The sequence below is a fragment of the Trifolium pratense genome, linkage group LG2 (assembly GCF_020283565.1).
Source record: "Trifolium pratense cultivar HEN17-A07 linkage group LG2, ARS_RC_1.1, whole genome shotgun sequence".
Classification (NCBI taxonomy): domain Eukaryota; kingdom Viridiplantae; phylum Streptophyta; class Magnoliopsida; order Fabales; family Fabaceae; genus Trifolium; species Trifolium pratense.
Genome location: NC_060060.1, coordinates 74,172,882 through 74,189,075, shown reverse-complemented (window position 1 = coordinate 74,189,075; position 16,194 = coordinate 74,172,882). Strand labels below are relative to the sequence as shown.

Genomic DNA, 16,194 nt, shown 5'->3' with positions numbered 1-16,194 from the left:
ACCTTACAATCAAAGAATTAAAATGAATTATTATCTGAACTTTTTTTTGGATAAAATAACTGATTCATGCATTTTTTGTCAAAAAAGAAAACAGTTCATGCATTTATTTAGTTCTTTGTTAAAAGATAAAGGACTTAGAACATTTACCTAAAAAAACTTAAAACAATTCATGTATTAGTATGAATTTTTTACCTTAGAAGTAAAGAATTCTATGACTAAAAAGTTACAAATTGAGGATGAAATCTGATTTGATATTGACAATAATGTCTATATGTTTTTTACTTAAAAAAAAAGTGTTTAAGATATGTTAACTCAATGTCGGTGATAAAAATTTGATTTCATAATCTCAGCAATATGAATTTGAAATCTTTTCATACAATGTGAATGTGAAATTGATTATCATGATTTTTTTATGGACAAAACTTACGTGCATTTTCATACATGCATTTCTTACTTTTCCTCTCACAAAGAGGTAGTTTTTTTTTATTAAAAAATAATTTTCTTTTATTTTTTCAAAATGAAAAAACACAAATAACCACCTCTTTGTAAGTAGAAAAGTAAGAAATGTATGTATGGAAATGCATGTAAATTTTGTCTTTTTTTTTATTTCAAATTTTGCAAGCCGGTCACATTTTTTTCAAAATTTTTAAATTGGTTCCTAATTATTTTAAATATTACAAATTGACTCTTTAAATTTAAAAAAAAAATTGTAAATCGGCCTATAACGATTGTATTTGGTGTCAACACACTCTAATCTTGTTTTACATCATTTGGAAGTTCAACATCTTGAAGTTATTATGTGTAACATTGATCATCTTCAAAGATTAAGATTATTCTCACACCATTTAATTCAGGGTGTATACAAATCTCACACCATATAAAGTGAAGCTTTTGAATAAATAAAACAAACATAAAGGAGAAACTAACATTAGCAAGCATGTCACATCCTTATTAAATTAACCCATAATAATAATTTGTAAACTTGCAAGATACTAATGTAAATTTTTTTTTCAAAAAAATTGTTTCACTTGTGAAGAAAATCAGCCACAAGTTTGATGAGTTTCTTGCCCTTATCAGAATGAGGGTGGAACATATAATAAACATGGTCTTCATCTTGTTCTTCAAACAATTCCACTTCCCCTTTCCATTCACTCTCTTTCACAGCTTGATAATATAAAAATGTTCTATCCCTAAAACGATCATTGCTAGCAATAGTAACAAGCATTTTAGAACAACCAAGTGTACTCAAATTAGGTGCCATTGGTCCCAATGGATTCACATTGGGATTATCTATCCCAAAAGGAGCACAAGGGTACACAAATTCCCATACCAAATTACAAGTTTCACTTGTTTTCTCAAATTTCTCAACGTTTTCAAATCCAATTGGTTTTGAACCCCAAAAAAATGGATGGTTCGCATAAGCACCAAATATTTTAACACCATAAGGTAATTTTTCAACACCTGCACGCATAGCAATGTTGTGAACAATGTTTGCACCACTACTATCACCACCAATGAAAACTTTGTTAAAATCACCATGATTAATAATCCAAGGGTCACTATTTTTTGGAACATTTTCAATTGTAGTATTATGTGATGCAACCCAATTGAGACCAAGCCAACAATCATTGTATTGTGTTGGAAGAAAATGTTCTGGTGCTCTTCTATATTCAATAGAAAAAATTACAACATTTCCTTGTGAAGCAATAATGTTACAATATTTGTGATGGTGTGATGCAAAAGGTGATTCACAACAAAATGCACCACCATGAAAATAAACTAAGATTGGTATTTTTTGCTTTTTGTTGGATAGTTTTGGTAGGTAAAGTCTAGCAAAAAGTGGAGGGTCATTGGAAAAGAGAATGTCTTTAGATGAGACATTTGTTTCAGGGTCTTGTGGTGAAGGTGGGACCCTTGGCATGTCATTGAGACGTTCTATGGTTCCATCGTTGTAGACACGAATGAATTTTGGAATTTCTGACACTATCTCCTTCTTTGATGTCAAATCCATTTTCTAGTTAATTTGAAGGTTTTTTTTTACTTAATATTTGAAGGTTATAGCATGCAAAAAATACAGAAGGAATAATATTTTCATGGAGCAAGTTCTCTATTTATTTATTTATTTTATTACGTACATTGTTTAAGAAATTGATTTATGACACATTAAATGTAAAATAAAAGTTAACATGATCAATCTGATCTAAATTTAAGTCAAATACTTTTAACTTGTATTTATTATAGTTAGGTTCAAAATGTAATAGATATGAATATTTGACCATCTATAAGTAAAGACCTTTATGATTTAAAAAAGTGAAGAATTTATGCATTGTATTTGTACCTTACAAGCAAAGAATTAAAATGAATTATCATCTGAACTTTTTTTGATAAAATAACTTATTCATGCATTTAGTTCTTTGTTAAAAGATAAAGGACTATATATATATATATATATATTAGTCAGGATCTGTTGACACCAACTAGTTTGACACAAATGTTACACATCTCAATAACTTTTTAACCGATATAACTTTATTAAATCTATCGGTGGATTAAAAATTTACATTATATAGATTATTTATGTAAAATTTCAGACAAATTCAAAATCATTTGATATGCGCTATTGAGACACATAAAAATTAATGACATTTAAAAAACACAAAAATTGTTAATTTTAATGTATCTCAAAAATATTAAACCATTGGCTAAACCATTTCGTACTTAAAATAATTATTGATGCATTCCACTTAAAATTTGATATATTCAATTTGGAGAGTTTAATTAAAGAATATAGACCACCATACAATTTTTCTTTAGTAAACTCTGCAAGCGCAAGGTAATACTGCCACTGACACAAACAGTATTAGTACTAATATGTAAACAAAGTCAGTTATATTTTCATAATCCCAATTGGCTTATGGAAGTTTTTTACTAATGGCACATATGGACCTATTAACTGGAATGAAAGTCTTGTTTTTTTAATTAAGAACATCGATGGATCAAATGTATCACTTATTACTTATTTAACAAAGCTAACAAGTAAATTATCTTTTATAAAAAAGCCTAGCTGGTATTAAAAAAGCATGTAAACCGTATTGGGTTGGTATACAATATCCGTGTTGGTCTTTGTGTTGGTTATCATAATTCTTTAACATGTTAAAAACTTTTTAATGATATAAGGAATGAGATATTATTAATATAATGTCAAAAAGATATCATCATTCTCATTTGTCTCATATACGCTATCATCATAGCATCTTGAATTATTTTTATAGGGTCACATACTTACATAATTAAATATAATTCTCTTAATTACACTTACAAAATTTATTTTTTTAATTATTTTATAAATAATCAAAAAAATCATGTGAGTGTGTCTATACGGTCATGTGATGATGGAAATATTGCTCAATTGTGAAATTAAGATTAGAGTAGTTAGTTAATAAATATATTTTGTACCAAAAATATCATTTTATAATCTCTAGCTTAGTGGCATAAGAGATTTGGGTAAATTCATATAACCAAATTCGATTATCAATTGTGAAGTAATTTTAATTTCTCAATTCAATTTCATTAACAAAATTAAATTAAAATTCTTACTTGTGTCTTCTTTGTGTATCATTGTGCCTTTCTTTGCAAGTGTGCCAATTGCCAGTTTTGTATTAAAATGACGTTTTTGTATATGTTGACTTAAGGGAGACAAGAATGCAAGTGGTGCAAACATAATAATTTGAGGGGTTGCAAAATTAATAAAAAAAAATTATTGGTATAAATTTAAGAACTTGAGGCTGTGTAAGTGTAAGTGCACCCTTTGAGAGCAAGTCCCGTTTACTTTGCTGAATCACATGCCAGCTTTATATAATAATATACATGACTCAAGTATTGGTCAATAATATATAATAGGGTCTTGCTTGTCTTTAGAACAACTCTAAAGATGATTTCCATCCTAAGGTTATTATAAAATATTTCTTTATTTGAATCATTATGATGTATCTTCATGCTAACTTTTTTTCGCATTAAAATTGAGTTAGTAGTTAAATTAAAATATTGTCTTCATATCACTAGATAATTTAAGAGTAAACTGCCAAATATTTTCCTGAAATTTCAAAATTTGTTAATTACCTCTTCGAAATTTGGAAATAGGCAAGTACCTCCTGAAATTATAAAACGTCAATCAAATTACTCCCTGACGTGGACTCTGATGGGTAGTGTCAGAGGACAAATTAATTGACTTTTTTATAATTTCAGGAGAATATTTGCCTATTTCCAAACTTCAGGAAGAGTATTTGACGAATTTTAAAATTTCACCGGAATATTTAACAGTTTACTCATAATTTAATTAAAAAAATACAGAAACCTACTACATGTTGACAAGGTCTTACCTAATCCAAGAAAGTGAATGTGGATGCAATTTCAATGATTGAGTAGTTTATGGTCAAAATAAGTGTATTAGAGTAATGAGGAATTTTATTTGAATTTCATTACTTGATTGAGGTTGATACTGAGTGGGCAGCATGATACATCATCTCCCTGACAGTGACACCACCGCCCTCAAGTGGAAAGTTAAATAAAAAAAACCATTCAAATGTTGTTCAAATTTGACTACCAAATCATATAGTGGAAAATTAAATAGTATTATTTTTTGACTAAAAAAAAAAATATTCAGTCAAATTAGTAGACTATAAATTCAATATATAACAACCCTTCTTCTCATATTCATTTCATCATCCTCACTCTCATATTGTTTATTCTACCAAAATTTCAATGGCTGCTTCTTCCAAAACCATCATCAACAAAGAGATAGAAAAAGAGCTTCTACCTCTTATCCGTGTCTACAAAGATGGCACCATAGAACGTCTCATGAGCTCTCCAATGGTTCCACCTTCCATTGAAGACCCTCAAACTGGTGTCTCATCCAAAGACATTGTTATCTCAAACACTAGCAACCCTCCCCTCTCCGCTCGCATTTTCCTTCCAAAATCACACCAAAACAACCACAAACTTCCCATCTTGCTCTACTTTCACGCCGGTGCTTTTTGCGTCGAATCACCCTTCTCTTTTTTCTGCCACCGTTACCTCAATCTCTTGGCTTCTGAAGCAAATATAATAGCTGTTTCTATAGATTTCAGACTTCTTCCAGAACATCCTCTTCCTGCAGCTTATGAAGATGGTTGGACTGCTCTTCAATGGGTTGCTTCTCACACAAGCAACGACACCACCACCAACAATAACATAGAAACAGAGTCATGGTTACTAGATTATGGTGATTTCAACAGAGTTTACATAGGTGGTGATGTCAATGGTGCTAACATTACTCATAACTTAGCTATACGTGCCGGAACCGAAGCTTTACCAAACAATCTTAAAATATTGGGTGCTTTGCTATGTACTCCTTTTTTCTGGGGCTCAAAGCCAATTGGGTCTGAGCCTGTGGAGGAGCATGAGAATAGCTTGGCTATGAAAGTGTGGAAATTTGTGTACCCTAATGCAGAGGGTGGAATTGATAACCCTATGGTTAACCCTTGTGCTCCTGGTGCACCTAGTTTGGCTACACTAGGTTGTTCTAAGATTCTGGTTATTATTACTGACAAGGATGAGTTTAAAGACAGAGATATTTTGTACTATGAATCTGTCAAAAAAAGTGGATGGCAAGGTGAAATTGAATTGTTTGATGCTGGGGATGAGGCACATGGTTTCCAGATTTTCAAACCTGAAACTGATAGGGCTAAACAATTGATCAAACGTTTGGCTTCTTTTCTTGTTTGATTCGTCCCTTTCAAATCATCTTAGAATGAGTGTTTCAATAACTAAATAAGATGTCTTTGTCTTGTATTATTCTATCAATTATTTATTTATTAAGAAAGTACTGTAGTATGTGTTGTGTTTATTAATATTTAGTAAGAAAAAAAAGTATGTGCTAATATTTAACACTTATAAATTATAATCAACCCATTCTCATGTATGGTTGGTCATTTTCTAATTGGGTAAATTCCTTATTTTGATGAATTCTTATCTTTTTTCTTACATCTTTCTTACTAAATACCAATGCCCTTAATATTTTGATGTATCGGAAGAAGCATAATAAATGGAATAACTGCTCTTTGATCTCTTATCATAGATTCATATTTGTAATAGTTGAGTCATTTATCTTCTTATTATTGTCATGTTTAGATCATTTATCTCTTAAAAAGTACACAATTTAAACTTTTTTCAAACGGTTGACGTGTCCGTGATTTATTGTTTTATAAAAAAGTTTAAAATGTAACAATGTTTATCTTCTTTTCTCTCCATCTCCATCTTCATCTTCACCACAAAAAAATCATTTAGGAATGGATTGGAGAGAATATATAATAATTCATTTATCTTCTTTTCTTTTCTTTTCTTTTCTTTTCTTTTCTTTTCTTTTCATCTTCCCTTATTTTATTAAGAACGAGAAAATTCATTTAATGAATGATTTTAGTTTTTGTAAAGATATAAATGATAAAATATCATTAATTTCTATCTTGATTTTGAAAAAGAATGGAAGTTTTGGAAAAAAAATAAAAAGATAAAAGAATCAAAGTTTTTTTCGGTGTAAACTGAGTATTCTCTACACACAATTACATAAAGTAACTACTTAAGTTTTGTAAAACTCAAATAAATAACAAATTTTTTAAAGTTTTAGAACAAAAATAAAAAGATAAGAGAACCAAAAATTATAATACAAGCTCGTGATGAATATTTTTGTTTCTTGACATGACATTGTTCTGAATAGAGAGAGTGGATGCTGTCCGTTGGTGTGTCACGATGTGAGGAGGAGTGTCTTGCTGTTTTTGTTTCTTGACATGACATGTTCTGAATAGAGAGAGTGAATGCTGTTGTTTAGCCTGTCTGTTGTGTTTCTAGCTTTGTTTGTTGCGTTTATTGGGCCTGTCATGTGTTTGTACCTTTGAGTGTCGGCACAAATTGTTGACCATCAGATCAACAAGTTTATAAGTTTATAAGTTAATTTTTGACCATTAGATCAAATAAGGAACACAGTTTTACAGTAGTCTATCCACACTAGATTCTTTCTCACACCCAAATATCAAATCTAACCCGTCAACGTTGTTGCTGCGTAACTGCGTTTCTTTTCAAAACTGCAATTTATGTTTCTAATTTTGCAAAAAAAAAAAATCCAACTTAATTGCAACTATGATTTTGTGTTTATAACTCTGTTCTTGGTCAGTATTTCATTGAAGATTATTGCTAATAAAAGATATGGGAAATAAAAAAAAATCCAGATCCAAAAAAATTGGGGAAAAATAGCATATTCAAAATAGTGAATTTGAGAGAAAGAAGAACACCAAGACTGCTGTATAGTCGAAATCTAAATAAGAACGATTTGTGAGTCTATCATAAAAAGGTTCGTGAGTTAAAAATCACACAAATCTCAGATTTTGAGAAATTGAAAGGTTAGAGATTTGGAGGGTTTGTTGTTGTTGTTGTTGTTGTGATGGGTTGAAATTGGTGAGAGTTGAAATTGTTGTGTTGTTATTATTTAGGGTTAAAAGTTGGTGATGAATAAGAATTGTTTCTTGAATTTTTGGATTTCATTTCTGTTGCTGCTTCAGTTGTTGTGTTGTTGTGTCAATAAAGAAGACAACATATAAAATAATCTAGTACTGAAAGACCACATTAATGTTTAGTAGGACTGCAAAATCCAACCCCTCATCTTGTTTTTTGAAACTTGTGAATGGTGCACAAATTTGTGCACCCTAAATGCCACCTTGAGTGTTAGTGCTCAAGTTGCATCTGTTTTCGAAAATTTCTCATCTCACCTATCACCTTTTTGAAAATTTGTTAGGCTCAATTAAGTCCTAATCAAGAACAAAACACAAGATAAAGGACTCAAGAAGTGTTACAAATAAATGAGATAAAAGACTTTTGGTATAATTTTACCTTTCTTTATACATCCATACGTCACAAAAACTGTGTTTTTTCTGAATTTGTATGTCCGAACAACTATTATGCAAGCATAGAAATGAACCAGTGAAATAGGCTTCTTAAAATAACTGATTTTACACTAATGGCTATAAACGTTACAATTGTGAGAAGGAACTTGCTAGTATCTTCATTTAATGATACAACAATCTACTAGTAACTCTTTGACATACTCAAAGAATTAAAAGCAGAACCTGGTTCAAATGTTTGGGGAAAATTTCTGGCATCATTGAGTAATTGAAACTTAGATAAGTTTTAGCTTGTTCTTTTTCCAATAGCATTCTGCCCTCTGGTATCAGATAATGAATCCTGACTAAGATAGCTTGATCTCTTCTTTCTGTGAGTATTCCAGGTTAATACATTCTCGTTCAAACCACTTCCTCCAGCATCTTCAATTCCATGTTTATGGGAACTTTCTTCATGCTTGAGTCTCTTAGAGGCAGGGGTCGCATTGAAAGTATCTTCATTTGATCTCTCAATTGCCATGTTGCTCAACTGTAACAACCTTTCTTCTTCCCTGGTGTCATCACTCGTTTGTGCATGACTGTCAATAGGGAAGCGAACTCTTCTTTTTCCTTTAGCTGAAAGATTAGATATATCCTGTCCACTTTCCACAGCCTTCATCCATTGTAGATCGCTTAATGTATCTGCATATACCACTTCTTTTCTTTTCCTCTTTCCAGTAATACCACTGATGTCAAAAGCTTTGGCCTTATCATCCTTATTTAGTGCAGAGTATACCCAATCTGGCAGTTCATGCTCCGTCATGAGACGAGATCTGTAGTTCTCCTTTTGCCTTCTATCTTCGTCCATTCTCTCGAACAGCCAAAATTCCTGGTCGGATCGAGCTGCAAGGCGGTTAATTTCTCTCTCACTTGGCACATCTGTTCCAAGTGAGCTACTACCTCTACGCATAATCTCCTCTAACATTTCTCTCCTGTCCTGGGCTGCACAAATAAAAATACCATATATTCATATTTAAATGGTTAATATTTAGCAAGCAAAACAAGGAAGATTTAAATGGTGGCAGGGTATGTTCAAAGTAAATGCAGATGTCTTTCTCTAATGCTCAAAACCAGAATAAGGAGTCAATGTAATTAGGAGTTCAATATTCATCATCTTCACTGACTTATTATTCGAACATCACTCAAATGCTCAACCAACAAAAAAGTTTCTCAAATGAGAAAATGAGATGAAAACGCATGTTAACATTCCAATAAAGGATGTCTCAAACATCCGAAAGAGTTTGAGAAGGTAGCAGCAGTTTGGCGTGGCTCATGACACATTCTGTATGTCAGGAGAAGAGCTGTTTGGCAAAGTTTATACATAGAATATGCATCATTTTGCAAACATAAATTCATAATGTTGGTTCTTAAGTCCGAATCAGGGAGCAAAAGAAACCTCGTCTCCTATTTTAATAACATACAAAGAAATTGATTCTAAAATAACATACAAAGAAAAGAAACACTTTCCCCCTCCATCCAAAAATGAAAAACTTATAGATATTTTTGGGGCATAGCAAGAGTATGAGAACAAACCTGTTGACGTTGTGTTGAAAAGGCCTGCCTGGATGACTTTGGCATCAATTCCCATCTTTTGTTTAGCACGTTCTAAAATCACCTCTTCAATTGATCCCACACTAACTAACACAAAAACTCTAACTTCTTTCTTTTGTCCAATGCGATGGGCTCGATCCTCAGCTTGTTGATCCATTTGTGGATTCCAATCACTGTCAAAGATTATAACAGTATCTGCTGTTTGCAAGTTCAAACCAAGACCTCCGGCACGAGTGCTTAAGAGAAACATAAAGTATGGAGAGTCGGGAGCATTGAATTTCTTTAGAAGAGAACCTCTTTCCTCAGTTTTTGTTGAGCCATCAAGTCTAAGAAATTTATAATCATGAAGTTGAAGATAAATTTCAAGAATATCCATGAGACGAGTCATTTGTGAAAAAAGGAGGACTCTATGACCAGCTCTACGAAGTTTGGGAAGCAAGCGGTCAAGAAGTTCAAATTTCCCCGATGCTCTGACAATCTCCTCCTTACGACTATATATATCATAGTTTCCCACAAAGAGGTATGGATGGTTACAACACTTCCTGAGTTGCATTGTCAAGTTCTGTAGACTTTTTGATTTTCCAGAACCTACAGATTGTTCTCTATTTAGTAAAAAGTTTGTAACTGAAGTTCTAACGAAATCAGGTAAACCAACGTTACAGATACATACATACATATATATATATATATATATATATATATATATATATATATATATATATATATATATATATATATATATATCAGGACACATAGATTACAATGTACAAAAATATCAGGACAAATTTCCCTCTTTCCAACATAGAGAGGGAAGTTTGTGCCAAACATAGAACACATAGATTACAATTTAATATCCAACTGAATTGAAAAAATAAAATTTGATTTACTTTTTAATGATGGGCAGAAGCAGAACTGATATATTTCTATTCAACTAAGCAAGGTTTTTGAATTTTGAGAGCCAAGACCAACTAACAATGGGGTGGGATGGGAATAAACAAATACCTTTCACAGAACCAGGTCAATATACAAAAAAAAGTACTCAGGTTAAACATATAGTATTTTTTTGAGTTAAAGTTTAAGAGTATTTAAGACAAACCATTGTCTAACCCAACTCTGCCCACGTCAGTCACTTGTTGATAATATACTTTCTGCCAGGCTGACATGTCACATTTGAGTATGACCTGAGATTTCCCGGGAAGAAACTTCTCTACCTCAGCCTTTTTCCTTCTTAGTATGAAGGGCCTTATAACCTAGAAGAGGGAATGATTTATATTAGAAAGACATTGATAAGAGCAAGAGAATAAGAAACAGGAGATAAACTCACCTGATGCAAACGGCGAATAATCAATAATTGTTCTTCATCTGTTAAGGACACATCAACTCGATCTGCAAAGGGAGCATTAAACCAGTCCTCGAAATTTTGAACTGAATTGAAAATGTTTGGGAGAAGAAAATTGAGCAGGGACCACAATTCCTGCAGGCTGTTCTGAATTGGTGTACCGGTCAACAGAAGTCTTCGTTCAATGTGATAGCTGCATAAAAGAAAAATTTTAATTGGAGATTTTGTAAATTTTGTTTTTCCAAATTCTAATGAAATTATATTAATGGGAGTTAGTATGATCTAATGAAAATTATAAGGAGAGAGAGAGAGAGAGAGAGAGAGAGAGAGAGCCCCGAGCGAGAAATGATTGTGAAACATAGAGAAGATGGAAGGAATGAAATAAATGTCATATAAATGACAGGGAGACTGCCTCCATTCATTTCTTTGCTCAGAAGGGAAGGAAATTTTGGCTGGACCCACACAGATTTTAAATATACCCATTATCAGGGAAGTGAGCATAAACAACAGTATAACACCAATACTAACAAACATAATTAAAATCACCATAACACCGATACTGGCCATACCTAGAGTCCAGGGTTCTTGCTAGAGCACACTCATGATTCTTCAACCGATGCCCTTCATCAACAATCAAGTATTTCCAGTAGATTTTCTTCAGAAATGCTTTATCTCTCATTATAAGATCATAGTGTGTTATCAGAACATTAAATTTCCCCTCCCCTGACAGTTCTTCCTTTATTGCTTTCCTCTCATCCATTCGCCCGTCGTATAGAACAGCTGTAATGCTGAATCATAACAAAAATGCACATGTGATTAGAAAGTGAATATGATGTGCAGAATCCATTACCTTCTCCCAACCAGGAGAACAGGTTAGGAAATAATTTTTCTATATCTAACATGAACATACCTAGGAGCCCATGTTGAGAACTCATTGACCCAATTTGGCAGAACAGCCTTTGGAGCTACAATCAAAAAAGGGCCAGTCACACCCTTGTATTCCAAAAGATATGCTATCAATGAAATGGTTTGTATTGTCTTTCCAAGCCCCATTTCATCAGCCAAAATTCCATTTAAGTTGTTATTGAACAAAGAAAGCATCCACTGGAGCCCTTCTATTTGGTAGGGTCTTAATTCTCCACCTTGAAGGATAGATGGTTGCTCAGTTACCTATATACAATTACAGAGTACTACAAGTTAGTTAGAGAATTACAATGACTACCTTAAACCCTGTGCTAGTTAGAATTCCGGTGCACCACAATTTTCATGAATTTCCAATGTATGAAAAAATTATTAAGAAAGTATTCACAGATATCTACCTTTTCTTGAATTGAATGTATGGCAGAATTGTATTGTCGTTGACCTTCAAGTAAATCACTATTTTCATCATTATGATCAGAATCCATCAAATCCTCATCATCCTCTAGAGGTGATTCCTTAGAAATTTCATTCTTCAAAGCATCTGACTGTGGTAACGCAGCTTCTGAATCTTCCAAGGGTTCAATACCATTTGATTGTTTGGAGTCTCTTTGACGTTGAACCGCTGCTCCCAAATTTACAAGCAATTTATTTGTTTCTTCAAGAAGCAAAGTTAGTCTTTCATTTTTACTTTCTTTCACCATTCTCATGTAAGCTTCCTGATCATCAGCCTTTAAAGCTTGGAATCTCAATTTCTCAGCCCGAGTTGCACGTTGTCTTTGCCTTCCATGCCATGCCTGCAATATTATTTACTAGAATTTGTGATCCATATTAAGCCAACATTAGTTAAATGATCTTTCGACCCAAAAAGATGGGTAAAACTGACATCCAAAATAACATCAAATTTTTCATGTTGACCAAATAAAGATAGTAACAAATTCCAACATTTTTAACGTATTTTGAAGAAAAAAAAAACGAAGTTTGTCTTCTTGTATATCCTACAGTATGGAACGGAAAGTGCATACACACTCTGAACACATTCCTGTCAATACATCTAATTATCATAAGAGTAGTTCACTGGTACTTTGTAGTTTGTAATAGGCCAAAAAAGTGTATACCAACTGTACATTTTAGTTTCCCGTATAAACATACACGTATTGTACCAAATGAAAGATAGCAGAACAAATAGAGGACCTGAACAGCATCATTCCTCTGTTTTCTCCTCTTCAATGAACCTTGGATTTGTAACTGGGACTCGCGGACAGCATTCAGTATTTCTGCAAAAAATCTTCTTGTTCTGGTCTCTATGTCACTTTTTGCTTGCTCTTCTAATATAGATAGTCTCTGCAATTGAAGTTCTACACGAGATAAGCATTATGAATAAATTTCATTTCATGCTCATTTTTCCTTGGAGTGTCATTATCAATATTTGCAAACCATAACCAACAATATTTATAGCATGGAAGTGGTTTCAAACAAAGTCAGGGGAGTGGGGAGTTGACCAGGGAAATATAAAAATCACCTCAGCATCCCGTTTCTTCCTTATTCGATCATCAGCATCCATGGCAAATGGATCTCCAATACCATAAGGAGGACGCCGCAACCGCATCATGCCCCAGTCAAACAATTGCTTGTCGGGATATGCACATTTAACATTAAGCCAATATTCAGAATTCACTTCCTTTTGAACCTTCCCTTGCAACTCCGCTAGCTGCCAGAAAAAAAGTCCTTGCCGACAAGGACGTTTTTTTTGTCATTTCTCGGCTTTAATTGACACGCAAGCAGGCAGATATGGATATAAAAAATAATAGCTTTGTCGTTAGAAATAGCTCTTCACAATATACCGAGACCTATAATTATAAATGAAATGATATTCATTTGCATACGACAAGCATGGGAAAATTAAATGCGTTACTATAAAAAAAAATCCAATAACCAATTTAGCGCATGATTGCTAGACCATTTGTTCACCGCTACCGACAATGTCATGGCATTTCAACATGAAAACATAAAAGCTATAAATCATAGCTTAAGAGTCAACGTGCATTAACAATTCACCCACCACCAAAACAAACATATACTTAGAAAATATAAACAACACTCATAAGATACTAAACATAGAAAAAAAAAATGATTTAGGAATCAATTTCACCTTTAGTCCATAAAGCTCGAGCAAGCATTTTGTCTGCAGGTTGTCTCCCCAGTTTGAAGGCAACCCTATTCAAAAATGATAATCAACACTACTAAGGATCATCAATTCCAATTAATTATAATTACTAGTCCCAAAACAATCTCCAGGCTGAAACTTTAGGTTTGCTAAGCTCGTCGGAGTATAAGAAAACCAGAAATACCAAACAAAACAACATCCATACAGTAAGTTGTGGAATACAAAGGCCCATTTGGACTGCCTTATTTGAGCTTATTTACTGGATAAACACTTATGAGAGAACTTATGAAAACATCATATAACATATTTATAAGTTGTTTTCAACTTATTTCATAAGCTCTTCATGATAGTTTATGAAAACATCTTATAATAACTTAAAAAAAAACTTTATTTTATCATTTGTTACCGAAACAGCTTCTAATAACCAACCACTTATATATAATAAATTCTTACTCTATAAGCTGCAAATTAAGCTGTTTATCCAAAGTACAAGGCATAAGATTATATAAGAAACAAATACAAAACACACAACACAATGTAGTAATTTATTAAAGTAAAACTGATAACCTTCAAGCTGAGTTAAGCGATTCTGAATCCGAGATTGAGTACGAATTTGCATTGCTTTATTTAATTTAGAACTTGAAGAACAATTAGGTCGTTGTTTAGACAAAGCATCTTGAAGCTCTGTCAATAAATCATCATCTTGTGTAGATTTGCTCGCATCAACCTGAAGAATTAAAGAAGCAAAAATGCTTAAGAAAATTATGAATAATCAAAAACTAATAATCGATAATTAAGCAAAAATGCGTAGAGAAAATAGTGAGTTAATACATCGGAGTTGAGAGAGAGGGGTTTGGGTTCAGATCCGTAACAGATAGAAGAAACGGTGTTGAAGAGTTCTGGAGGAAGAGGAAGATTTCGAGAAACAAGGTTGAGTGCACCGATAAGTGCTTGTTCCATTGTTTCAGCTTATGATTCTTCTAGTGGCGGGACCGTTGTTTATTAATTTATTGCATGCAAACGCGATATTTGAATTAATCTGTGTTACTGAGCGAGTTTGAGTGAGTTATGACTCGTAATTGACAGTGGCAAACAAAACCCTGTAACTATTTCGCGATGTTAAACTAACTAGTAACTACAAGTACAATTTGTACAAACCCTCTCTTCGCTGATTTCTCTCTCCATATCTATTGCGGAACCCCGTTCTCTTTATACAGGTCAGCCAAACACGCCTTCTAATATGTTTCCTTAATGACGATTATGCCCTTTTAATTTTGCAAAATCAAAAAAGCTAGTATAGTATTTGACAAATTATTTACTATTTGTTTATTGAAAAATTGAATTAATCTACATTTTAATCCTTGTAATTTCAAGGTGAACTCATTTAGTTTCTCAAATTTGATAAATAGTAATTTGATTCCTTAAATTAAAGAATATTGATTTTTTTCAAACTAACAAAATTATGTTTTGGGTGATCTTATGACGTATGAGTAATGACACTTCGTTATTTACTTATGTGGTATCATTATTTTCTTGGTGGCAAAATTACATGTCATTTTTTATGGCTTATGTATACAAAGAGAATTTATGATTTATAGAATGGTCGATGTATATGATTTATTTTTAGATTCATGGAATGATTGATACATCAATGATCAATTATTTCATAAATTTAAAAAATAATGTTTTTTTCTTATATTAAAGTAGAGAGAGTATTTTGGTGGAAATATTAAATTGACCAACAAGATATCTTTTCAAAAGAGACAATTAGATTATATATATATATATATATATATATATATATATATATATATATATATATATATATATATATATATATATATGCCATTCATCATCGACCTAAGTTAGTCCTTTGTGTTTTCTACCAATTTTATGACCTATGAAATTATGAAATCTTGCCTTAACTTAAATAACCGATAACAAATAAATTAACCGATTAAATTTATAATATTTAGTAAATTAGCGGTTAAAATAACTTATAGATATCATACGATAAAAAAAGTTTGGTTACTATATAATCCTTTTCAAGTAAGATGACAAAAAAAAATTGAAAGAAAGAAACATGATAAATCTAAAAAGCATTTTTTTTACAAAGCTTTAAACAGTAAATTAATTGAATTAACTTTATCAAAATAAACTAGTGAAATTAAGCTTGTGAAAAAAAAAGAATGTTAAAGAACGTATATTTTTTTTTTCATGAATTTACTAGTTATTATAAACTCAAAACTCGACAT

At 32.1% G+C, this 16,194-nt stretch overlaps 3 protein-coding genes across 4 annotated transcripts; 1 reads left to right on the top strand and 2 right to left on the bottom strand.

The window, feature by feature from the left end:
- Positions 1–1,024: 1,024 nt before the first annotated feature.
- Positions 1,025–2,011, bottom strand: LOC123905477 (2-hydroxyisoflavanone dehydratase-like). The gene has a single exon (XM_045955095.1). The coding sequence runs from the start codon at positions 2,009–2,011 to the stop codon at positions 1,025–1,027; it is 987 nt and encodes a 328-aa protein (XP_045811051.1).
- A 2,570-nt stretch (positions 2,012–4,581) lies between these two features.
- LOC123909768 (2-hydroxyisoflavanone dehydratase-like) lies at positions 4,582–5,918 on the top strand. Its single transcript, XM_045960656.1, has one exon. It carries the CDS (start codon positions 4,762–4,764, stop codon positions 5,761–5,763), a length of 1,002 nt encoding a protein of 333 aa, XP_045816612.1. The 5' UTR covers positions 4,582–4,761; the 3' UTR covers positions 5,764–5,918.
- A 2,103-nt stretch (positions 5,919–8,021) lies between these two features.
- Positions 8,022–15,181, bottom strand: LOC123907328 (probable ATP-dependent DNA helicase CHR12). Of its 2 annotated transcripts, XM_045957539.1 has the most exons (12): positions 14,771–15,181; positions 14,507–14,666; positions 13,925–13,989; positions 13,295–13,483; positions 12,967–13,116; positions 12,174–12,569; positions 11,765–12,024; positions 11,424–11,642; positions 10,840–11,047; positions 10,612–10,765; positions 9,498–10,103; positions 8,022–8,906 (listed from the first exon to the last, which is right to left on the bottom strand). In XM_045957539.1, exons 1-12 carry the CDS (start codon positions 14,897–14,899, stop codon positions 8,215–8,217), a joined length of 3,228 nt encoding a protein of 1,075 aa, XP_045813495.1. In that variant the 5' UTR covers positions 14,900–15,181; the 3' UTR covers positions 8,022–8,214. The 2 variants fall into 2 exon arrangements, with proteins under 2 accessions (XP_045813495.1, XP_045813496.1); XM_045957540.1 differs by lacking the exon at positions 14,771–15,181 and having other exon boundaries at positions 13,295–13,500; positions 14,507–14,644.
- Positions 15,182–16,194: the final 1,013 nt, after the last annotated feature.

What these genes read in the sequence shown, in the direction of transcription:
- LOC123907328 (XM_045957539.1), bottom strand. Translation starts at nt 14,899, where the DNA reads ATGGAACAAGCACTTATCGGTGCACTCAACCTTGTTTCTCGAAATCTT. An exon ending in TACATTCAATTCAAGAAAAG is followed by an intron (nt 12,025 to 12,173) that starts GTAGATATCTGT and finishes AATTGTATATAG; the next exon opens with GTAACTGAGCAACCATCTAT. An exon ending in GCAAGAACCCTGGACTCTAG is followed by an intron (nt 11,048 to 11,423) that starts GTATGGCCAGTA and finishes TCTTTTATGCAG; the next exon opens with CTATCACATTGAACGAAGAC.
- LOC123909768 (XM_045960656.1), top strand. Translation starts at nt 4,762, where the DNA reads ATGGCTGCTTCTTCCAAAACCATCATCAACAAAGAGATAGAAAAAGAG.
- LOC123905477 (XM_045955095.1), bottom strand. Translation starts at nt 2,011, where the DNA reads ATGGATTTGACATCAAAGAAGGAGATAGTGTCAGAAATTCCAAAATTC.